At 41.8% G+C, this 26,514-nt stretch overlaps 1 protein-coding gene across 1 annotated transcript in view; it reads left to right on the top strand.

Annotated features, from left to right (window-relative positions):
- The window catches only part of LOC124798544 (nucleolar protein dao-5-like), a 71,376-nt gene extending 50,111 nt beyond the window's left edge, over positions 1-21,265 (top strand). The window contains exons 4-5 of the mRNA XM_047261995.1: positions 9,257-9,346; positions 18,770-21,265. Coding sequence (XP_047117951.1) covers positions 9,257-9,346; positions 18,770-20,580 — 1,901 coding nt within the window. The 3' untranslated portion in view covers positions 20,581-21,265. The remainder of the gene's footprint in view (positions 1-9,256; positions 9,347-18,769) is intronic.
- The last annotated feature ends 5,249 nt before the right edge of the window (positions 21,266-26,514 follow it).

Genomic DNA, 26,514 nt, shown 5'->3' with positions numbered 1-26,514 from the left:
TCTTTGGTTAGCCTTCCCCACAATATTTTCTGTGTGTTCTTTTCAATTTAAGTTGTTCGTAATTGTAATTCCTAGGTATTTAGTTGAATTTACGGCCTTTAGATTTGACTGATTTATCGTGTAACCGAAGTTTAATGGTTTTCATTTAACACTCATGTGGATGACCTCACACTTTTCGTTATTTAGGGTCAATTGCCGATGTTTGCACCATACAGATATCTTTTCTAAATCGTTTCGCTGCATGTTTTGATCTTCTGATGACTTTACTACACGATAAACGACAGCGTCATCTGCAAACAAGCAAAGACGGCTGCTCAGATTGTCTCCCAAATCGTTTCTATAGATAAGAAACAGCAAAGGGTCTATATCACTACCTTGGGGAACGACAGAAATCAATTCTGTTTTACTCAATGGTTTTCCGTCAGTTACTGCGAACTGTGACCTCTCTGACACGAAATCGCAAATCCAGTCACATAACTGAGACGATATTCCATAAACACGCAATGAGCCGCTTGAGTGGTACAGTGTCAAAAGCCTTCTGGAAATCCAGACATACGGAATCAATTTGAAATCCTTTGTTAATAGCACTCAACACTTCGCGCCAGTAAAGAGCTACTTGTGTTTCATAAGAACGAAGCTTTTTGAATCCATGTTGACTGTATGTCAGTTGAATGTTTCCTTCCAGGTAATTCATAATGTTCGAACACAAAATATGTTTCAAAATTCTGCTGCATGTCGACGTTAATGATACGGGCCTGTAATTTAGTGGATTACTCCAACTATCTTTCTCGAATATTGGAGTGACCTGTGCAACTTTCCTGTCTTTGGGTACGGATCTTTTGTCGGGCGAACGGTTGTACATGATTTTTAAGTATGGAGCTATTGTGTCTGCATACTCTTGAAAGTAACCAAACTGGTATACAATCTGGACCGTAAGACTTGTTTTTTGTAAGTGATTTAAGTTGCTTCATAACTCCGATGATATCTACTTACGTTACTCATGTTGGCAGCTGTTCTTGATTCGAATTCTAGAATATTTACTTCGTCTTCTTTGGTGAAGGAATTTCGGAAGGCTGTGTTTAGTAACTCTGCTTTGCCAGCACTGTCTTCTACTTCAGTCCACTGGCTGCTTGGACTCAAAGTAGTTAATCTTCCTTGCTTGATAATTTCCATTGAACTATATTGCGCACACACACACACACACACGCACACCACACACACATAAATATCACACGAGTACAAGAGTGCCTCCACTAGCACACCGCCTCTTCTCACCCAAGATTCCCATTTTTCTGCTACGTTTCGTAGTTCATAGTTTCCCTCGATTCTACTGTTAGCCCGGTAACAAGGTCTATTTCACGTAGTGCAGTGCAATTCTATGGATAAATATGGAAAGTTGTGGTAAGTTCCTATGGGACCAAACTGCTGAGGTCATCGGTCCCTAGACTTACACATTACTTAAACTAACTTACGCTAAGGACGACATACGCACCCATGCCCGAGGGAGGACTCGAACCTCCGACGGGCGGAGCCGTGCGAATCGTGGCAAGGCGCCGTAGACCGCGCGGGGTAGCCGCAGTTCTAGGGAATGCAATGCAGTACAGTGCATATAGTTAAATGAATGTCCATCCAGAAGTGCAAACAAAAGAGCCAATTAACTCATTTAAAAGACAGGAGAGTTAAGAGTAAACGTTCGCCCTACAACATTACTTATAGCTAATGTAACTAAGCAGTTAACCAAAAAATCTGCAAGGAAACAGTAAATTCTAAACTAGACAACTCAAAATGAAATATTTATAGTAAACAAAAATGTATTGTATAAGGGGCGACCAAAAAGTTTCCTTTCGAAGGCCTTACTGTCCAGAATCGGTACGTCAATTAGGGAAAATCGCGGTGGGCATTCAGGCAATCATACCACCCACGCACCAGGTTGAAGAAACCCGTCTGGTAAAACAGTGTTCCTGCTGCGTGAAGAAGTCCGAAACTGCCTGCTGTACATCCTCGTTCGCCAGATGTTGTCGACCCTTCAGGGCTTGTTTTAAGGAACCGACGGCGTGGTGGGAAGAGATTAGGCCTATACGGTGGGTGCTCTAATGTCTCCCAAGTGAGAACTTCTTCGTTGCGACACTTGCGGTATAGGGCGTACGTTTTCACGAAGGGGAAGCACCCCTTGTCACAGTTTTCCCTCGTTTCTCTTTAATTACCCCATACACATCTTTCATTCTCCGATAGGTGTCTACCGGTGTTTGTCCTTCGGCACGCAAGAAAAGAATAACACATTGGTCCTGTTTGGACGCATTTGGTAATATCGTCACCACAGTTCACGTTTCCACATTTACTGCTCGGACGTTGGAAAGACACGAATGCGCACACCAATCCCTTGCCTACATGTCGGTGGTTATATACCCGCATAAGATTCGCGCTACGTTGCGTATACGCCACAGCAACTGCCTCAAACGGAAACTTTTTGATCGCCTCTTGTAATACAACTTCATTTCTAGAGCACCGAGCATGCGTTAAACATTTAGATTTAGATAAGATACCTGTGTGGTGCGAAAAATGGCAATTGACCCTGAATAAAGAAAAGTGTGAAGTTATTCACACGAGTACTAAAATAAATTCGCTAAATTTCGATTAAACGATAAGTCACACAAATCTGAAGGCTGTAAATTCAGCTAAATACTTAGGGATTACAATTACAAATAACCTAAACTGGAATGATCACATAGATAATCTTGTGGGTAGAGCAAACCAAAGACTGCGATTCATTGGCAGAACACTTAGAAGGTGCAACAGATCTACTAAAGAGACGGCTTACACTACACTTGTCCGCCCTATTCTGGAGTATTGCTGTGCGGTGTGGGATCAGTATCAGGTGGGACTGACGGATGATAATGAAAAAGTTCAAAGAAGGGCGGCTCGTTTTGTACTATCGCGAAATAGGGGAGATAGTGCCACAGACATGACACGTGAATTGGAGTGGAAATCATTAAAACAAAGGCGTTTTTAGTTGCGTCGGGATCTTCTCATTAAATTTCAATCACCAGTTTTCTCCTCCGATTGCGATAAAATTCTGTTGGCACCCACCTACACAGAAAGAAATGATCATCATGATAAAATAAGGGAAATCAGGGCTCGCACAGAAAAATTTAAGTGCTCGTTTTCCCACGCGCCGTTCGAGAGAGGAACGGTAGAGAGACAGCTTGAAGGTGGTTCATTGAACCCTCTGCCAGGCACTTTATTGTGAATAGCAGAGTAATCACGTAGATGTAGACGTAGATGAAACGTGTGTGACTAAGAAGCAAATTTAGGCGACAAAAGACGAATAATTGTTTTCTATTGTGCAAAATAAACATATTTGAATAGCTAACTGAGAACAAATTGCTGCCATTATTAATAGCATCACAATTACTTAACAAGTCCGGGAGAGCTGTACACTTTAAAAAATGATTATTCTTGTGGCTGTAGAAGTGTTTTTTTCTATTTCGCTATACCAGTTTCGCCATTACACCAACGTCAGGCATGAATAATTGGTGCTATGTCACGGAACAGTTATGAGTTGTAACTAACGGTACCATTGTACGCTTGTGTCCCACTTTGCAGCAGTGGAGGCAGTAACTGCGACCACTGAGCATAGGTCGTGCTGTTTCTCTTGCAGGATGAAATATAAAGTAAGGACACCGTGCCGTGACAAGGCACCAATAATTTATGCTTGCCAATGCCTTAACGCCGAAACTGCAACAACAAATAAATAAAACTTCTGCAGCCGGAAGAGGGATATTATTTCCTTTCAGAACTTCACGCTGGCTGCTGACCCGTGTTACAAGAGGTTAATGTATACTTTAACTAGTACGACGAGTCTCACGTTTAGTTCTGAGAAGAACTGGCTGTGCTTGACTGAATAAGATTTTGTTACTCGAAAATATTGCATTCTATACGTTGTGACTACCCTACTAAAGACGTCGGTTTTTTGTAGACAAGAGAATATTAAAAACTGCAACTTTTCCCTCTTTCTCTGCTCTTGAACTTGTAAATCAGTAAAGCTCGTGGCCGCGAAACATGTGGTTTTAGAGTTCCTTAAACAGCTCAGTAGTGTCACTTTTACGCTTTGTGTTATAGGAGACACTTGTGATCTTTGTTATTGCAGTCCTTGAACATACACAAATCAGTAGGCTAACACTCTCGGTATTTTCATTCAGCAATCTCATGCGAAATTGCATCCTCAACTTAGAGGAAGTAAGTTTCTAAGGAGTTGAGTATTGTAACTACAACGTTCCACCACATATTTTCTCTCTTGAAATTTGTTGTATGTCTCCATCGGCGTTCAGAAGGAATAACCACATCCATAATTACAGTGTTAGAAGAAAAAAATGGTCATCGTTACTCTTCATTACAATTGAGTTCAAAAAAGGGTGAATAATGCTGCTTTTAGCATCTACGATCACTTACCCGATGTCATTAAATGCTTTAGAGATACAGAAGCCAAATTAGGAACATGAAAAGTTCCTTCTGGACAAATTCTTCTAGTCTACAGAAGAATTGTTATTTAGATACTTGCATCACATTTACTGCAAATGTGTTGCATATTACTTGTGTTATTAAACCAAACATTGTTTTATGTTATGTGACGTCATCCGTAAATGGTCAACACGTTACTACATTAAAATACCAATTAAGTTAATGTTCTCTAAACTGGTTCGTCCAACGTCATTACGATATACCGTGCAAAGTGAACCGTGGGACATGTGTCTAGCTATAAGCCAAAACTCAAAATCTACAATGAGCCAAAACTCACACACCGCGCATAGTTTTTATTTCAACCTTGGTCCCATTTCAAGTCTTTGGAAACTCAGTAAGCAAAACCATGCTATAATAGTTCAAAAGTCAGAGAGTCAAATAAAACATTGTGGTTTCCACAAAAACAATTCGGTTTACTTCTACTTTAACCTCTCCAAGGACTGGCTACCAACTCTCCATTGCTGCCAAGTAAAATATATTACTGTGCTCAGTAAAGATACTTAAGCTGTCTTATCTGAATTTGTTGCTCTGTTTGAGCTGAAATCCTTGATGAAGAGACGGCAGTGAAAGGTTTAGCACTAACAATATTTTGATGGGTCTCTACCCTTGAAAGGTGTGATATGTCCAAAATCAGAAAGCATGACAACTTCTGGCAACTGCAGGAAAAGTCTTGAGCATATCAACTTGTTCCCAGATTCCTTTCCTTATGGAAAAAAATGTGAGTGCTGTAAATAGAAAAAATAATAAACATGTAGACTTATGACCTCAAAAGAATACACCTAGGAAGAAGTACCAAAAAGTAAAAAAAAGGAAGTACGGGCAGAGTAGCGGGTCTAGGTGGAATGACATTGGAAGAAAGTAAATATGTCGGCAAGAAAGTCCGTTGAGTTTGTAAATTAGCACATTCAGAGTAAATAAATAGCCAGAGTGTGGAGAAAATTTCGAAAGATAGACCTTCTGAAACTAGACAAAGATCCAACATACAGTAAACGCCGCTGCTTGTGTACTGGCTACGCTCAAGGAAAAAACATCCAGGATGGGCATTGAGTGTTTCCTCAATCAGACCGTGTCCTACACAGGTAACGGTAACCATCAACGAAAAAGCACGCAAGGTAGGCCTTGACGACTTCCTCGACCGAATCCCTGTTCAAAGACGGTGTAGGATATCCTCACAAATTTCTTCTTCTGTGAATTGTAGTGACGACGGTCATTCGAATGAAGCCATTTTAACCGCTGCCGGCTGCTTGTTAGCAGAGCGCATTTATGCTCTCGAGTAGAAGCACTAAAAGAGAACTGTATAATGCAATGTGTGTCTATTGAAGACAAGAACGATTTTCCACACTAACCACCGTTCGGATTTGAGAAGTTCTCTCGGAGGGCTTAAGAATAATCAATAATGGATAAACACACCTATTTTTAAAGGTCACTACTTTCGTTCCGAAAAAAGGAAATTATGGATACAACTATTTATCCACGCTAATAAAAATGAAAAATTTTGAGACAAAAGAGAACATACTCACTGACAACAGAGGGAAATATATGTTGTTCTGCACAGTCACAGCATGCATGGAGGAGCAGAGAAAAGTTTTTAGGTTATACCTGCAACCTGCGGGACATTTCCACAGACGTTCAGGAGACCCTCGAATGTTCAGACTAAGCTTTGAGGAATATCTTCACACTTGCGTAAGATGTAAGAGACGCTGACATGTATCGTTATTTTGTCACATACGCGACACTCGCGGCGATCTTCCTTGACCACATAAGTTAAAGAACATCTTATCCAGGAACAGAGAGCTTTAGATGTGGCAGAAAGTGCGCTCCACCACATAAAGGAAGGTTTCGGACGACGGAAGAGTACTTTTACTGGGTGACACATGTAAGTCTCGCGGTAGCTCACAACGCGCTGTACAACAACACTGATTCTTCTTTGCAACACCATAGAATATTATAGTTTTACGAGTATCACTGAAAAGGCTCAGTGAAACCCCCGATTCTTTGTCAAGATCCATGGCGCGAACTGCCAATATAGAGCCAAGATTTTTTCACAACAGAAAATTCATTTGTGCTGATGATTTGGCTTTAGTTCAGCACACTGACATTCAGACCAGTTTCAAGGGTTAGTTAGTTACTTACTTAGTTAGTTTCACGTTCCGTGGACCATTTGCACGATAAATCATAATGATGTGGAAAGAGTCGTTTTGTGTACGTTTCACAACTTAATTTTTAAGCTAAACAGTTATAAAGTAGTAGTTTTTTTTAAATCTACAGATGTGAGTTAGTAATTCCCAAATACCACATTTCACACATTACAGTAACAGAGATTCTTCTACAGAATAGAAAGAATTGCCAAGGAGAAGCTTTTTCAGTTTGTTTTCAAATTTTACTTTGCATCTGTCAGACATTTTGTATCCTTGGGTAAGAGATCAAAAATTTTTGTTGCAGCATTGTGTACCCTTTTTTATGCTAAAGACGATCTTAATGTGAAGTAATGAACGAAATTTTTCCTTCGGGTATTGTAATTATGTACAGCATTGTTTGTTTTGAACTGGAATGGGTTATTTACAACATACTCATGAGGGAATCAACATATTGTGAAGCAGAATGCCCAGGTCTTTAAACAGATGTCAACAAGATGATCATGGGTGTACACTGCGTAGTACTCTTACAGCAAGTTTTTGAGCAATGAAGACTTCCTTTCTTAAGGCTCGATTACCCCAAAACATTATTTCATATGAAATTATTGAACGAAAATATGCAAAATATGTTAACTTACTGATTTGTCTTGTGGTTATTACGTGGCGTAGAACTGTAACAACACACTTTTGCAGTCGAATGAATATATATTTTAACACTGAACAAAGCGAATGTAATAGAAGCTGTCAAACAATGGCGCGCGAGACATAGACAAAGTGAACTAAAGTAAAGTCAAAGAACATCGGTTCAAAGACATGGCGCTTCACGCCAGAGGCGCCACAGTCTCTTCCCAAGGTTTGCAATGATTCCAAGTGCAAATGCTGCAGAACAAAATTGTTTTTTGGAATTACAAAATATGCTTTTTCCAGTTTAAATTCTCATCAATATGAACTCCTAAGAATTTGAAGTTTCCACCCTACATTATTTCCTCATCATGTGGTACTCTTATCATTGATTTAGTACTCGTAGATGTATAGAAGTGAACATGGTGCTTCTTTTTAAAATGGAGTGAGAGATGATTCGCAGAAAACCAGTCAGTGGTGGTTTGTTTACTATTTCGTCTGTTTCTGTATGTATGCTAGCGTCATCTGAGAAAAGAACCAATTCATTTTCTTGTATTTTAGACAGAAGATCGTTTACATGCACGAGGAACAACAGTCGACCATTTGTGTTAGCCCTACAATATAATGCAAGGCCGACATCTAAAAGCAAAACTCGCTGTTCTAAATCACAGCATTCGACTTCAAAAACCACAATTGCGAAAAAGTTATGACCAACCAAAGTTACCACTCTAATGTCACAAGTGTCTAGTCTAATTTGCAACCATGTTTCTCCAGAGGTAGCACCTGCAACAGCAGTAAACCAGAGAAGAACTACAGCGATTTCAGATAAACTATCTGCATTTAAAACGTAATTGTGGTTTTCTAAAATGTTCCTTTTTAGATAACGGAAAACGATCGTCTCGAATCCACATCCTATACAACACCAAAATACTCGTCATCTATTCTGAATGAACAGTTTTCGTCTGTTCAGTCCAGCTCCTGAAAACAAATAATTATGACTTAGTATTTTAAACATAGCTGCACAACAGCAACGGTTCCACGTAATAAAATTATAAACAGCCGACCAGTTGCAATGGATAAAGAATTCTTTACCTAGGTTTCAACAAATTTAAATTTATCTTCTTCAGAAGGTGGCAATTTTACATTAGTAAGGACTAAAGTACCATCGCCGTTTTTACAAATGTCGGCATAGATCCATTTGTCAAAATTAAAATATATCCCTAGAAATAGGGTTTGTCACGTAAATATAAATTAGTACATGGATCACAAGAGTCGGTTGTGAGCTCTGCAAGATCCATGTTCTAATTTATATTTACGTGACAAACCCTATTTCTAGGGCTATATTTTAATTTTGACAAATGGATCTATGCCGACATTTGTAAAAACAGTGATGGTACATTAGTCCTTAGTAATGTAAAATTGCCACCTTCTGAAGAAGACAAATTTAAATTTGTTGAAACCTAGGTAAAGAATTCTTTATCCATTGCAACTGGTCGGCTGTTTATAATTTCATTAATTCTGACTTACTTTATTTAATCGTTGTTGAGGTTACACACTGATTGATTTTAGCAATGAGCATTAACAATAGTTTTACGCTCTCCACTACCAGTTTCACTTCCGTGCTGCCCTGACGGTACTGCTCTATTTCTACTACACTTACATCCTTGTCATGGCTTATCCTGCATTACTCAGTGACCTATTGTCGCTTAGATGTGATTAAAAATGGAAAGTGTGAGAGACATTTAGAAATGGGATGAATACAATATAGGTTGCGTAGCTGCTACTGTGTTTATTTAATTTGAATGTATTGCTGAAAAGTGCTATGTTTAAGAATCACTCACAGTTACGTATTTATTGTTTCATGGAGTCTTATATCTTTCTGAAACAGACGACTTGAAACAACGACCGTTACAAGAGAGAACGCTAAAATAAAAATTTAGACATTATGCCATGTATGAAATTAATTTGCACTTTTTTTTCAGGATGTGCCCGTATCCAGTACCTGCAAGGTGATTCTATGTTAGTGACCATGAGCTTTGCCGATCGGGTCCTACACAACACAACAATCTCAGGTAAGTTGCTCAGAAGGAAGTACTCATCTGCAGTACCGCAAATGTGCTGGACTGTGTGGCTGCACCTCTGCTGTGAGACAGTGTTTACAACAGCTTATCTTTACAAGTACTTCTTAGTAACGCCTGATGATAATAGGTTCGGAGCTTTTACATAACTATGGTATCAACGTGTTGCCATAAATGGCATCCGGAAAGCGTTTCACACGGTGCTTCACTGCGAACTGTTAACGAAGGTACGAGTATAGGGAGAAAATTCCAAGATATGTGAATGGCATCAAGACTTCTTCAGTAATAGAACCCAGTACGTTCTCCTCGTCGACGGCGAGTGGTCATCAGAGACAAGGGATCGACAGGACTGCCCCAGACAAGTGTGGAAGGATCGCTCTTGTTCTCTATACAGGGTGGTCCATTGATCGTGACCGGGCCAAATATCTCACGAAATAAGCGTCAAACGAAAAAACTATAAAGAACGAAACTCGTCTAGCTTGAAGGGGGAAACCAGATGACGCTATCGTTGGCCCGCTAGATGGCGCTGCCATAGGTCAAACGGATATCAACTGCGTTTTTTTAAAAATAGGAGCCCCCATTTTATTACATATTCGTGTAGTACGTAAAAAAATATGAATGTTTTAGTTGGACCACTTTTTTCGCTTTGTGATAGATGGCGCTGTAATAGTCACAAACATATGGCTCACAATTTTAGACGAACAGTTGCTAACAGGTAGGTTTTTTAAATTAAAATACAAAACGTAGGTACGTTGGAACACTTTATTTCGGTTGTTCCAATGTCATACATGTACCTTTGTGAACTTATCATTTCTGAGAACGTATGCCGTTACAGCGTGATTACCTGTAAATACTACATTAATGCAATAAATGTTCAAAATATAGTCCGTCGACCTCAAGGCATTTGGCAATACGTGTAACGACATTCCGCTCAACAGCGAGTAGTTCGCCTTCCGTAATGCTCGCACACGCATTGACAATGCGCTGACGCATGTTGTCAGGCGTTGTCGGTGGATCACGATAGCAAATATCCTTCAACTTTCCTCACAGAAAGAAATCCGATGACGTCAGATCCGGTGAACGTGCGGGCCATGGTGGTGCTTCGACGACCAATCCACCTGTCATGAAATATGCTATTCAATATCGCGTCAACCGCACGCGAGCTATCTGCCGGACATCCATCATGTTGGAAGGACATCGCCATTCTGTCATGCAGTGAAACATCGGTAGGACATTACATAGGAAATCAACATACATTGCACCATTTAGATTGCCATCGATAAAATGGGGGGCAATTATCTTTCTTCCCATAATGCCGCACCATACATAACCCGCCAAGGTCGCTGATGTTCCACTTGTCGCAGCCATCGTGGATTTTACGTTGCCCAGTAGTGCATATTATGCCGGTTTAGTTTCCGCTGTTGGTGAATGACGCTTCGTCGCTAAATAGAACGCGTGCAAAAAATCTGTCATCGTCCCGTAATTACTCCTGTGCCCAGTGGCAGAACTGTACACGACGTTCAAAGTCGTCGCCATGCAATTCCTGGTGCATAGAAATATGGTACGGGTGCAATCGATGTTGATATAGCATTCTCAACACCGACTTTTTTGAGATTCCCGATTCTTGCGCAGTTTGTCTGCTACTGATGTGCGGATTAGCCGCGACAGCAGCCAAAACACCTACTTAGGCATCATCATTTGTTGCAGGTCGTGGTTGACGTTTCACATGTGGCTGAACACTTCATGTTTCCTTAAATAACGTAACTATCCGGCGAACGGTCCGGACAGTTGGATGATGTCGTCCAGGACACCGAGCAGCACACATAGCACACGCCCGTTGGGCATTTTGATCACAATAGCCATACATGAACAAGATATCGACCTTTTCCGCAATTGGTAAACGGTCTATTTCAACACGGGTAATCTATCACGAAGCAAATACCGTCCGCACTGGCGGAATGTTACGTGATACCACGTACTTATACGTTTGTGACTATTACAGCGCCATCTATCACAAAGCGAAGAAAGTGGTCCAACTAAAACATTCATATTTCTTTACGTACTATACCAATATGTAACAAAAATGGGGGTTCCTATCTAAAAATACGCAGTTGATATCCGTTTGACCTATGGCAGCGCCATCTAGCGGGCCAACCATAGCACCATGTGGTCTCCCCCTATAAGCTAGACGACTTTCGTTCTTTGTAGTTTTTTCGTTTGATGCTTATTTCGTGAGATATTTGGCCCGGTCACTATCAATGGATCACCCTGTACGCATAAATGATCTGACGGAAAGAGTACGCACTAGGCAGCAACCTGTACTGTTTGCTGATGACTCTATAGGATAGGGGACAGTGTCGTAGTTGAGCGACTGTCGAAGGCTACAGCATGACTCAGAGTTTCTGTTTGGTGTAATGTTTTGTAAATGTAGAAAAATATAAGCTAATGCATTTGACAAGGAGAAACAGTCCTGTAATGTTCGAATACAACATTAGCTGTGTGCTGCGTGAGACAGTCACGTCTATTAAATATAACGTAACGTTGTAAAACAATATGAAATAGACCGAGAGTATAATGACGATAGTAGGGAAGGCGACTGGTCGACTCGAAGTGTTTTAGGAAAGTCTAGCTTATCTACAAAGGAGAACTCGCATAGAATTCTTGTGCGACCCATTCTTGTGTACTGGTCGACTGTTTGGGATATCTGCCAGGTCGGATTGAAGGAAGACATCGAAGCAGTTCGTAAGTGTGCTGCTAGATTTGTTAATGGTTCAAATGGCTCTGAGCACTATGGGACTCAACTGCTGAGGTCATTAGCCCCCTAGAACTTAGAACTACTTAAACCTAACTAACCTAAGGACATCACAAACATCCATGTCCGAGGCAGGATTCGAACCTGCGACCGCTGCGGTCTTGCGGTTCCAGACTGCAGCGCCTTTAACCGCACGGCCACTTCGGCCGGCAGATTTGTTAATGGTAGGTTCAGTCAACACGCGAGTGTTACGCAGATGATTAGCGATCTCTCTCTTGGAAAGAACGCTCTCGGAATGTGAATAGCAAACACCTCTGTGATACACAGCGGCTCGCCTGTAGCACCTGCCACTGGACGTTGTTGAGCATTTCCGTAGGGCTCTCTCACGTACTGAACGGCTCCATGTCAAAACGCGCCGCTCTTCGCTTTATATTCGCTACCTATTTTATTAATCCAACATGGTAACGTATACTAATGACCAACATTCAAGAATAGATCTTAGAAATGGTTTGCTACTCATTTCTCTCGTGAATTAATTACGTTTCCTCAAGATTTTCCCGAAGTATATGAGCATGGCATTTGCTTTTTCTACAGTTTGTTTTATGTGATCATTCGATATCAGATCGCTCCACACAGTTAATTGCAGGTATTGTACGGTTTCTTCTGTTTCCAGTTGCAGGCATTCTATAGACAACAACATCGTCTGCGAACTACATCACGGGACTTCCGACGTTATCGGCAACGTTACTTAAAAATATTGTAAACAGTAACGGCCATATGACACTCCATCTAGGTACTCCCGAAATCACCTGCGCACAGGTCGATTTCGTCCCGTTAAGAAAACGTGTCGACTTCTGTCTGCAAGGGAGTACTGAATACAGTCACAAATCTGTTCTGTTGTTCAGTAAGCTCGTATTTTGTTCATTCAACGACAGTTTGAAATTGTGTGGAATGTCTTCCGGAAGCCAAGGAACATAGCGCTGCTCAGGACAGAGGCGGACAGGCGAAGTTGGGGCATCCCTTCTTTTTGAAGCAAAATTTCAAGTTAAACCATGATGGAAATTTATTCATATTCGGTGTACAGCGTCACCAGGAAGACGCCGCCAGTTCAGTGGTGTTGAAACTGGAGGGCTGAGGGGAAGTCGTCAGGGAGATAAGAGCAGGTCCGTTTGTTCGGTTCAGGAGCCAGCAGAGAAGAGAGCATTGCCTTCATGGCTACGTCTCTTCGCTGATTGTCCCAAGGCATCAAAGCATACAACCCTAACGCAGTACTGATTCCCTCTCAGCGGAGCGCGGAAACTGCGGCGTCTGACACTCAGCATTTTTATCCAAGAGTTGCTGAGTGGTATTCACTTGGACCGCTCGTGGAGTGACCGTGGTGGGTAGCCAAAACAAGCCAGTTTCGAGTAGGGCTTCTACGTTAACTGATGCTTAATGACAGACATTGCCGGCCGCGGTGGTCTCGCGGTTCTAGGCGCGCAGTCCAGAACCGTGCGACTGCTACGGTCGCAGGTTCGAATCCTGCCTCGGGCATGGATGTGTGTGATGTCCTTAGGTTAGTTAGGTTTAAGTAGTTCTAAGTTCTAGGGGACTGATAACCACAGCAGTTGAGTCCCATAGTGCTCAGAGCCATTTTTGAACAGACATTAAAAATATGTTTTTTTCACTACCACAGTTCTTTCTGAACTGGCGGCCCTGTACTGTTCAACCTGGTCACTGTTGTTTACCGTGCCAGAATCTCGTACAGGAACAGAGCGAACTATCATAGAATAAAGACTTTCACGACCGGATGTCTCATCTACCAGCAAATCTTTAGGGCTGTATGGTCGTAGTCTATGAAAGTTCGCCGTTCCTAACATTTCGGCCACAGCTGCGCTGGACATATCCAGAAATGCTCGTGAGTCCTTCTTGGATGTTTTAGTTATGAGACATATCGACTGAAGATTGAAAAACAAAGGTTTTCAGAAAATGACGCATACGAATAAATATTTACAAAGCTAAGAGAATTAGCATGTCGAAAAACTTGGACTCGAAAATAAAACATCTGAAGCAGGCTTTAGAGAAAAATGGCTATTGAGGAAAAGAAATAAACATAGCTCTACGCCCAGATAACAATAGACCGAAGGTCAACGATAAAGTACGACTATGGAAGAAAACAGTTTCTCAATTTTTTTATTAAAAATGTAAGTGGTGGGATTGGTAAGATTTTAGGAAAAGCATGACATAGAACTAGTTTTTAGACCAAGAAGGAAAATACGTCGAGCTCTCAGATCTCTAAAGGATAAACGCACTCTTCTGTCGGCGTGCGTGTTATATAAAATTCCGTGTACGTGCGGTAAGGCACGGCAGTGTGTTCGGATGTTCTGCCGAGTTGTTGTTTCCATTTCATGCACAACACATCGACCACCAGCCCACACGCCTTCTTCAGGTGCTGTGGGTTTCACTGTAATGTGGCGCACTGCCTGGACTAAAACCAGAACGTCCGGAAGCAAACTATTAATCAACCGCGTCGTGAAAACCTAATAGATCGTTCAGTAAGGTAGGCATTAGAACTAACAAGAGAAGCATGCCCTAGGGGACGTGGAAGAATCAGCTTAAGTAGGAAATTACTAACTGAAGATTTCTGAAACCAAACTTTGTGACAATGACGAACTACTGTTCAGGGCTATACTGAGATATACGCCGAAATATATAGGATCCGTCGGAAAGGCCTCCTGTATTTCGAAAAGTAGTTACAAACAGACGAACAAAGATACAAAGAAAATACTTTTGCTTGTGAACAACAAATACAATGCCATTTTACATTAGGTGGTTTTAAAAATTACTTCCGGTAAGTGGCGCCCTGCACTGTTGACACACTGATGAATCCTTTACCGGAAGTTGTTCATAGCGTGCGATTTCCGATGGAATGGCAGTCACGTCCTGGGTGATTGCCTGGATGGTGCTTCTGAAGAATTTCCTAACAGACAGCTCAGCAAATTTCAAAATATCTCTCACTTAGTCCTTTGCCAGCCATTATTTTGATGGGTGCATGTGAAGATCTCTGTGCAGCATTCCTCTTACACTCCTATCGGTCAATCCCAGAGCAGCTGCGTTTTTGAGTCCTGTACGCTTTGGAGATCGCTGGACTGACGCTCTCGCACGAGCCACATTTTTCGGCGTCGTTATAGTGCGGAGCCCGCCAGCAGACTTTATTCGCAGTGCATAGCCTGATGTTCTAAAGTCTGATAACCAGACTCAAACAGTTTTTGTATCTGAAACAGAATCATGTCGGTCGAATGCGAAATTCCCGCTGAGTAATAATCACAGAACCACCACTACAAATATACTCCTTCGCAAAAGATGCACGATGTCAACTTAGTCAAACCATTAGGCCTACTGAAAATGGGATGTATACCGCTATCAATCGATATCCCCTACACAACAGTATCATCACCAGAGTTCACACTGTGGCCTCTCGAAATACGATAGGTCTTTTAGGCGTGCCCTGTACAAACATAGGGATATTGTAAGAGGAAAGAAGAACCCATCAAACAGCAGGTGTACAGGTTTGATGAATAAATAACATGTTTGACAATCAACAGTTCTATGATTAAGCTTTATCTCTGGCAACGATTATCTCTGCCAGCCCGGCCAGTCAATCGGAAAGACTCAGCGGAACCACGAGCACGCCTGAAGATGTCCAGCGCCGCTGTGGACGAAACGTTAGGAACGCAAAAGTTTCAAGGACCACGACCATACAACCCGCGAGATTTACCAGCAGCTAAGAGCGAGCTGTATTTTTCGCACACAATCCACGTTGACAGAGCTGCCATATATATATATTTAAAAGGCTGGGTCCTGACTGACTTTCTCATCATCGCTCAGCTCAAACAAATAATGACAGAAGCTTGATATTTGGAGTGTGTGTAGATCTTGTACTGTTGGCGCCGTTTAAGAAGCTATTTTTCGAAATTACACCCGTAGTAGGAGGAGGGGGATGAGACGTTTTTTTGAAAATCTGTCCCCATTAAGTCAATTTTAAGGCTAAAACTACGAAAATCAGTATTGGTTTCTCGCTCAGAAACAAAGAAATATAAATATTTCAGAATTTTTGGAAATTTAACCCCGTAGCGTGTAAAAAAGTGGGTGATTTTTTTTAAAAAATAAATTAGTATTAAGGAACTACTGAAATATTTTTAAAGCCACATGCATGAAAATTAGTGTTTCAATTCTCGGCTACAAATAGGAAATACGTGTTTCAGCGTTTTTTTGGAATTCGACCCCTGCGGGGTCATAATAATGACGATGTTGGCTTTATATTATCCTTCTCACTCCTAAGTTCTTTTTAGGTGATTAAACTTCGTGCTTAAGCACAAAATTTTCCTAGACAGGCCATACGTTGTAAGCACGTAATGTGTTCCCCACATCATGACCAACGAATACTTCATAAATGTTAAGACAGGCGAACTGAGTACGTTCTGCATAGGATAACATACACGCTCTTTTCCTCGGCTGTACCTTTCTTTTATTTCACTTTACTAGTAAAGTCGAGGTCAGGAGTTAGGTTCGCGTCTTGTCCCAACAACACACAGTTTATGCGCAGGCGCAAGGTATTGTGTCCGCCTAGGCGGGCCTCATGACGCTACGGTCAGTTCCAGTACAGCACTCGTGGCTGCCGCATCGCGGTCGCGAAGTGGGGCCGTGGCAGTTTTGATTTTGATTTGATTTACTTTCATTCCAATTGATCCGTAGTGAGGAGGTCCTCCAGGATGTAGAACATGTCAGAAAAACAACAATACATGACAAATATTTACAACTCAAACAAATAAGCTAATGTACCATTCCACAGGTCCCAAGTGGAATGATCGTCATTTTTTAATGAACCCTATATGAAAGAATCATTTTACAAATACTAATGCACTGAATTTAAAATAAAAAAGTTTATTTATTTATTTATAAGGTAATAATCGTGTAATACAACTACTATAATACTTATTTACAATGAGCACATTACTGCACTGAAATGGTGCGGAAGTTAGATTGCACTTACACACACACACACACACACACACACACACACACACACACATAGATTGTACTTACACACACACACACACACTTATTTACAATGAACACATTACTGCACTGAAATTGTGCAGAAGTTATATTGTACTTATATGTATACACACACACAAATGAATTGGTTCTACTGAGAAATTCATCAATGGAGTAGAAGGAGTTGGCCACCAATAAATCCTTTAGGTTTCTCCTAAACTGAATTTCATTGGTTGTTATGCTTTTTATGGCTGCTGGCAAGTTATTGAAAATGTGTGCTCCTGAATAATGCACACCTGTTTGTACAAGACTAAGTGACTTTCAATCCTTGTGAAGATTATTCTTATTTCTAGTATTGATTCCATGAATTGAGCTATTGGTTTGAAAGAGTGATATGTTTTTAATGACAAATTTCATTAAAGAATAAATATATTGCGAAGCAGTAGCTAGTATCCCTAGTTCCCTAAACAGGCTTCTGCAGGATGTTCTTGAGTTCACACCACATATAACTCTTACTGCACGTTATTGTGCCCGGAAAAATTTAGCTTGGCTTGATGAATTACCCCAAAAAATAATCCCATATGACATTATGGAATGAAAGTAAGCATAGTATGCCAGCTTTTTCATTTTTATATCTCCTATGTCTGACACAATTCGCATACACAAGAAAAGGTAAGGGCCCTAAAATGGAACCTTGTGGGACCCCACATGTAATTAGTTCCCAGTTGGATTATGCCTGATATCTTGAGACATGTCTCTTTCCTAATAACACCCTTTGTTTCCTGCCAGAGATATAAGATTTGAACCATTTTGCAGCATTTCCTGTTACACTATAGTATTCTAATTTACTTAAAAGGATATTGTGATTTACACAGTCTAATGCCTTTGACAGATCACAAAATATACCAGTTGCCTACAAGTTTTTATCTAATGAATTAAGCACATTTTCACTGTAAGTGTAGATAGCCTTCTCAATATCAGAACCCTTCAGATAAGTTTTTACAGTCTGACGATAATTTATGGAATTGTAGTTTTAGCTTGACGATGTCCACTATGGACAAACGGTAGTTATTTTTATTCTGAAGAAGGTTGGGTTATTCCGACTGAAACGTAGGTAAATGTAGGTAAACTTTGCAACTGAGGCTGTTGGTTTTTAAAATTAAAATTAAGATGAAATGTTTTATGAAAATATGTCACTACAAACACATTTTTAAAGCTAATATATAAAAACTGAAATTTGGCTTCTCGGTTGAATACGTGTTTGACTCTTTTTGGTAATTCAACCCGGAGGGGGGAGGGATAAAATACGGATGAAAGCGTTCATTTTAATATTTTATTAAGCAAGCGTTTTTCAGACTAAATCTATAAAAATTTGCATTTGGTTTATTTGCCTTGGATGTTGGAGTCTATCTACCGGAATTCCTTTTTTGTCATAAGTACATTTGTAAAATTACTATGGTACTATGGTATCAATTAGCGTGAAAAGGTCAGAAGGTTTTGCAACATAAAAATTCGGTTGCAGAAGAACAAAAATACAAAAATTTATTGAGACCATAGAGTGTACGTAAGCGAAGCAGCGGTCCCTAAGCTAGTATTGAGGTAACTCTTGTTGTTTTCTCCCGCGGCAGGGCGGCGTCCCAAGCCGGTGTGCATGCCGCTGCCGGGCGGCGTGTCGCGCTTCTGCGGCCGCGTGTACGGCGTACAGCGCGACGGGGACCAGCAGTTCCGCGCCTGCCTCGGCCTGGAGCTGCGCACGCTGGAGGACCTGGAGGCGGCCGTGCGCGTCTCCTGCTTCCGCTTCGCGCAGCAGGGCCTCTCGCTGGAGCCCGCGCCGCCTCTGCCGCCGCTCCAGCAGGACAACGACGACGACGATGACGAAGACGACGACGACGATGACGATTACGCTCTGGACGACGATGACGACGACGACGACGACATAGCGCTCGACGACGATGACGACGACGACGACGACGACGATGACGATGACGACGACGCTTCTGAGAACGACGTATCCCCCGATTACACAGGTTTCAGCGTCTTAGGCGACGACCTCCTCGGACTGTTCGCCGGCGGCGGAAGCGGAGGCGCCAGCAAGAAGAAGCCCGCTCCAGTCAACACTGCCGTCGCCCCCGGCAAGAACAAGAGGAAGCCGGCGGCGGCGCCTGCCCGGCCCACAAAGACGGCAACGACACCCAGACCCGTACGCAAGGGCGCCGCCTCCTCCACGATTTCGCCACCGAAGGCGACGGCCGGAGCGCCTGCCAAACCGGTCAAAGCCACCAGACCGAAACCACCCAAGTCCAGACCGGCCGTTCCGAAGCGCCCGGCGACCCGCCGCAACACTACCGCGTCTACGACACCGCGGGCGAAGCCGACGAGACCGTCGACTACTCCGCTCCCTCCCACACCGTCCACTGCCGCACAGAAGGTGGTGACGTGGTCGAGCGTCGCAGGAACGGGCAACGACCAGATGGCGTCGTCGACCGCGGCGACGGACAACGCCGCGGAGGAGGCGGAAGCTGTTACGGCGACCGTCACCAGTATCAGCGTGGTGGAAGTCGTGACCAGCGCCCCGACGCAGGTTAACTCAGCTGGGAAAAGGCCAGCGTCGGAGAAACCGGCAACGGCTGCAGCAGCACCCCCCAAGGAGCCTACCACCCACGAAACTGTCGAAGCGTCACCCGCGACAGAGAGCTCAGAGGAAGATGTGGAAGAAGAAGAAGAAGAGGAAGAGGAAGAGGCTGCCGAATCTTCTGACACACCAGACGAACAGGATGAAGAGTATGATGATGACGATGACGATGATGACGAAGAGGATGACGAGGAAAAGGATGAAGAGGTTGCAGAAGAAGGAAGTGAAGAACAGCAAGAAGGGGGTGATAGTGGAGATGATAAGAATGAAGAAGAAGAGGAGGAGAAAAATGAAGTGACGACACAGCCGCCAGCATACTCGAAGCCTGCGGATCCTCTAGGAGAGGCCAGTTCTGAAATGGAAGCCGTTGGGGATGATAAACAAGAAGGAACAGCCAGTGAAGAGATGACTATGTTCCCAGATTCGGAGGAAACGTGGAACACGACTGACAATCCCGCTGAAGATCTTATGATGATCGACAGAAATGTGCACCAAGGAAGTAACAAGAAGAAGCAGCCGACAGACAGTAGCAATAGCGTACCTGACGGAGAGGATGACGACGAGGAGGCCGAAGACGATGAGGATGACGAAGACGACGATGACAATGACGATGACGAAGACGAGTTGAGCGACAGTGGTGAGGACCTGGACGACGAAGACGACGACTACGGACTGCGGGTGGAGGACAGCGACGAGGAGCAAGGTGCGGACGACGAAGACGACGACGAACTGAGGGGCAGCAAAGTGCCCCCAGTCCCGGCGCTGAGGAGTGGCCGCACTCACCGGCGAATGCGCCTCAGGCGGTGACCCGGCTAAGACGCGGCTAGCAGTCGGACCTGTTTCTTCGCTCTGGGGCATCGGGAAATGCGTCTCACGTGCTGGCTGCACTGCTCTACTGACATACTCTGGACTCCGGTGACCTCATTTCTTCGATGCTTTGAATGAGTACTGATAGAACCAGCAGACGCTTTCGAAAAGAATACCCGTGGATTTTTGCACTCGATTCATTAAACCTCTCATTCATTATCTTATCACAGATGCCAAAGATTAGGACTTTTTGTCTGGCCAATCCAGACACTTAGACCTATTATTTTCTAATCTTTTTGAGCCGTACACAGATGCCTTTATTCAGAAAAGTTAGAAAGGGATATTGGTAATGGTGATAATGGTTTTACGGGAAAGATTACGTTACACTTCGTGTTTCACTTCTGGTGTAATGGTCTGTAACGAACAATTTCACTCTGCACGTTCTTAGTCCTTCAAACACATGATCTTATGTTACTAAGACCAACTGCATTTCATGAGTCACAAGTAACAAGGATTCCTGCTGACTTTTTCCTGTTTTTCAGACACTAGAATTGTCCACACTTTCGAAAACATTCGAAGTGTAACCACTCAAGTGTAACAATTTTTTTCTACCATGACAGAGTTTTCGTCTCAGTATGCACTCTTCCAAAAAACACTTGAGTTTTAAATTTAAGGTTTCTGTTGTTCTGGGAAGTCAAAATAGTATTACGTATGTAATATGTCATTTATTTATTTATTTATTTACATATTTATTTATTTACTTATTGTACTTGAATATTTATTAAATACATTATTAAACGAGTGTGGAGCCTTAAATAAACTAGTGTTATAAAATTAAAGAAAAAACGTAATGAAGTTCTTCATTAGAGCCTTTAAATTTTTCTTTCAACTCGATTTGGTCAGTGTAACACTGACTAGAGTCTATGGCCCTTCTTTTTCCTATCTCTTAGTGGATCGTCTAAGACTACTGACTAAGTTCAGAGAAAACTTACATTACATGATGACAAAATCTTGCTGGCGGAACTACAAACAACGTGAAGAAACAAACTTCAGACTTACGGGAAAATTTTGAATAAGGTGTTAACAAAGCACAAGATCTACTTCTTCCTGGTATGTCTAAAATATTTATAGCATTATATATTAAGACTCTATTACAAGAGATCCAGTTCTATGTTGCAAAGAAAGGAAGAACGTCTAGTCGACATTATGAGAGACGCAGCATAAAGCCAATGGGAGAAGAATATTGGTAGAAATAGTGGCACTGTTTATGCTTCGCCTGACGTTATTTAGCAAACAACAGAGAATATAAATCGCAATGATCGAGCAAGTGTTTTAATCCCAGTAATGTACCATATGAATCTAGCAAAATGGCCACTGAGTCAGTGTGTTCTGTAGCACTTCGGAGGTTAATACACAGACTGTATCCACATTAATTTTTCCAGAATAGAAAATCTAGAAAATCAAATACACCGTAAGACAAAAAAGAAAAAGAAAACTCACCATGCATTTCTAGTTTCTTCCAATTATTGGACACGATTTTTTGTTCGAAGGATCTACGGTAGATTATAGTTAAAAGAGGGCTAACTCAGCTGCAAATTTAGTATGTTCGGGTTCATTTAGAGAAATTTTTTTTACTTATAATTTTCTCAAAAGTTAGTGGGTGTTTCTTTTCAATCGAGTATGGAGTTCGATATTCATATAAGGCAGGAATCAATTTTCTTTAAAGAAATTTCTGCCACTTGATTGTTAGCTGTTCTTTTATTTACACAATCATTATCTGGTTTTTTTACCACTCTCAAATGCATGCTGAATGTTGAAATATATCTGACCTGTCTGTGACGTATCATCGTCAAAAAATCATATTTCTCGTCTTATAGACCAGTTGTCGTGTTAAAGGATAAGAGTACATATCGGAGACAATAATGTGGCTGACACTATGCGCAGTGAAAACTCATTAACACACAGTATGACGTATTCAACAGCTGACATATTCCCGTGACCTGCATTCGTCACTTCTGTTCATCAACTCACAACACACAAGCTTGGCGGCTATGAAGATCCTGATCATCCAGCAAAGGTTGTATAGTATGAGAGAGGTCCTAAGATTGAAAATTATTAGTAATTTCAAACTTCCAGACATGAACTTCCAGACATGTGAATTCTATTCCACTTGGAGATTCCCGTGTGATTGTATATTCTCTGGCTTCTACCATGTGTACCACGGATGTAGATGTTGAATTTTTGGTAACGTAGCGTAATAATATCCATAAAGTGAGCAACCAGAGGCGCATGAAAGAATCTTTGTTGACAACATGCACAGTCTCCGAAGTCGCGTGACCAAGATAGGGCTTCAAGATTTGCCCGACAATGACCAGCAGTTCCTGAATGTCTTTTACATGGGAAGTACAGACAGATCTCATTCAAACATTTAATTCATTTTGTGCACGCAATTCATAAACATACGAACTGTTTGCAGTAGATCTCTGGAAGGAACTTGGTTTATATGCCTGAAGAGTTAAATATAATGGCACTTCGTTTAGTTGCGTCTGCGTGACATTTCAGATGCTGCTGCTTTTTTGGCATCGTGGAAGAATTTGTAGCCACCGCTATTTTTCAGGTTCTGTACACCATTTGACGATATGGTCGAATCTATGCTTTAACAAATTATGGTAGGATATCATTGCGAAATGCCTTCGTGGAAAGCCAAAGTGCAAGCGTTCTAGAAATATGGAATTTGGAACTATTACATGAGAAACTAAAATTACTCAAGAAACTAAAAAATTCTCAGTTTTTCTCATCGCGACTGATTAATAGTGTGCTTCTGGGAGTTCTTCCGAGCTGTTGATTCCAATTTGTGTATAATATTTTGATGGCAGGCCCAGAGGACATACTGTTTCTTCGTACTACACCCGCAATCAAAGTTGACACTCGGCGCGGTGCCTGATGGGAGCGACCGCAAAGGCATTTCCCATTTACAGTCGCTCCTATCAGCCACCGCGCCGGGTGTCAACTTTGTTGGCGCTAACATTAGGTACTACTAAATTACAGTTTCCTGTTGTAACCACTTTAGGCTTAGTACAATGGTTTAGAGATCTGTGTAAACTAATGATTCAGATTGTCGTAATTATGTAAACGAAACAGCAGGTGGTACTTACATATGAGAAATAACTTATACTAAAGTCACGTCACAATTCCGTCGGAGGTTGGCGAAATGCGCAAAACGTTATCTCAACTCCAGAGGTATTCCTGTTTTAGGTTACGATATTGTAGTGCACATGGAAGTAGTGCCATTGAAGCCAACGTCCGCCATGTTGGTTACCCAAAACAATAGTTTCTGGTGGAAATGTTTTGATTTAAAAAATGCCAACTTGTGTTTTTGCGAGTGTATTAGTCATTCTGATTATAGTGTAAAGTGTAAAAGAAACACATTTCATTCGTAAGTGGACTCGTTCAGGCAGTAATTTCTTTTACGTTCATGAATTTTGGTTGTGCTGTTTACTTCTACTGTCGTGGTTTTCTTTCTGTAGTTTGAGATTAGATTTCCGGTGAGTTCAGTTCTAAAAGCTCTCTGCGTGAATGCTGTGGGAAGAAAAGGTCGGAAACTGACAAAACATTGGGAATTAAATTCTCAGCATTTTTGGGAAGAGCACATAGACAGAACATCATTTCGTCAGTGCGTATGAAGAAAATGCTGGACTACAACAGCGGCCTTTTCATATCGCATACTTCTGTTCTTAGTTATTCCCAACATACAACAAAAAGGAAGTTATACTAACGAGAGGGATCAAATATGGATTTAAGACCAGAAAAATGCTGTTATTCGTGAAAGCAATTTAATGTTTTCTATTTAAGACTTTGTTAGTGCACACCATATAAATTAAAATAACAGTAGTCTGCTCATGTTTTGGGGCATCTAACATGGTGGCCCGGGCTTCAAAGCAACGTACAGCGTAAGTCTGTACCACCATCTCCTCATTTTATACCTTCAGGACAGCGCAGCTCTCTACAAGCAGTATGTTACCAAACACAGAGCAGGAATACCTGTGGAGCTACCACAGTGTATTTCTCAGGTCGCCGACACCAAACTGCCTGAGACTGTTATGTAACCGTCGTATAACATGGTTTACATTTTGTATTAAGACTGATACTTCATTATACACCGATTTCCTTTGTTTCTACATATTTAGTTAACAGTTCCGGTAAGTGCAATGGTCACTAATTTTTGCTGTTATAGATGTAAATCAAAAATGTCAAAGAAGGAAAAGTTACTTCACAAAGATATTATTATGATTATCACACTAGTAAGAAGCGCTTCTTATGTTGAAAAATATCGAGAGTAATAACGAATTAATACCAGAGGGCTAATTCACGTGACTGAGTGGTCATATATTTACAAGCGTCATATATTCTGGTAGGGTGATAGTGAGAGCAACTACAAGATCTAGCACACTGGGTGTTCTTGGAGGAAATCCATGAATTCGTTGCAGGTACAAATCTCACATGATGTGGTACCCACCGTCACGACTATATGAAATGGAAATCGAGTCCCTGCCAAGGGCTGCGAGAAAATTTTGGAGCTCTCCCACCATTAGAACAAAAGCTCGCATTCTTCAGTGATGAGTCCCGCTTTGAACCGAGCTCCAATGACCAGCAAAGACGTGTCCGGAGACACCCTGGACAGCGATTGGGTACCAACTTGAGTGTCGCCTGCCATACGGCCCGAGAACAGCAATGATGACCCGGGGTGCCATTTCAGGTCACAGCAGGACTCCTGTTGTAGCCATACGCTGCACTCTTACAGCACAGCGGTACCCCGACGATACTCTACGCACTGTTTTGTTTCCCTTCATGGCTAGCCATCCTGGGCCTACATTTCGGCAAGATAACGCCCTCCCGCCCATGGCGAGAGTTTCTAGTGCTTGTCTTCGTGCTTGTCAAATCCTACGGTTGGCCAGAAATGTCGCCGGATCTCTCCCACATTTAGAATTTTTGGAGCAGTATGCTCAGGACCTTCAACCAGCATTGGATTTTGAAGATTTAATGAGCCATTTGGGCAGAATTTGGCATCATATCCTCAGGACAACATCCAACACCCTGTCAATCAATGTCAAGCCGAATAATCCAGGATGGCTGGTCATAAAGGGCAACAAAACGTATTGTCGTGCTGTAGCGGTGCTGAGGGTGACAAATAAGGTGGTTCTCGCGTAAGAGCCAGTGGCGGACCAACTCGTTATTGAATTGCTCAATCTGTGAAGCTCTTTCTCTTGAATAAGTCATACAATTTTTTCGGAAACTGTAATCGTTGCTAGTCTGTACAGGTACAGCACACATGCCGATTCCGTCCCATTCGGATAATATTTTCGTAGTGTGCTGTTTTTTTGTTTTAATGTTTTTTTTTTTTGTCTTAGAGAGTGTGTGTTATAACGTCAGTATCGTACAGTACACAGACCTGTAAGGTGTGCCTGAAATGGTAATGTAATTGCACATTAATATCTGCTATCAGGTTGTCCCTAATATGCAGAGCTTTGGATCTCACTGACATCTGAGTAAATGTTCGAAGCGATACACTCGATTGCTTACAAACCAACTGAGGTGCGGCTTGGCGCATGAGCTATGATGCCAAGCACAAAATTAATTCATTTTAAAGAAACTGAAATTAAATTACACATTACAAGTGTAAGGTTGGTCGCTGAACACAGGATTTCGATGAAATTATTCTCAAGATACTATCAATCACACACTCAGTTTCTCTATTATTTTTCGAATAACAAATAATGTTTAGCCTACTAGGTTTTAGTCCTAAATATCGGTGGCGCAGTGCTACTTTTTTCTGATCTGAGGGTTGACACAGATACTAACGGCTCGGTGTCAAGAATGCGGTTTTGTTCTAATAATGCGAGGATTCCAAGATTTTCTCGCAGCCCGTGGTAACGA

This window comes from Schistocerca piceifrons, chromosome 5 (genome assembly GCF_021461385.2).
Source record: "Schistocerca piceifrons isolate TAMUIC-IGC-003096 chromosome 5, iqSchPice1.1, whole genome shotgun sequence".
NCBI classification, from domain to species: Eukaryota; Metazoa; Arthropoda; class Insecta; order Orthoptera; family Acrididae; genus Schistocerca; species Schistocerca piceifrons.
This window is presented reverse-complemented; position numbering and strand designations above follow the sequence as displayed.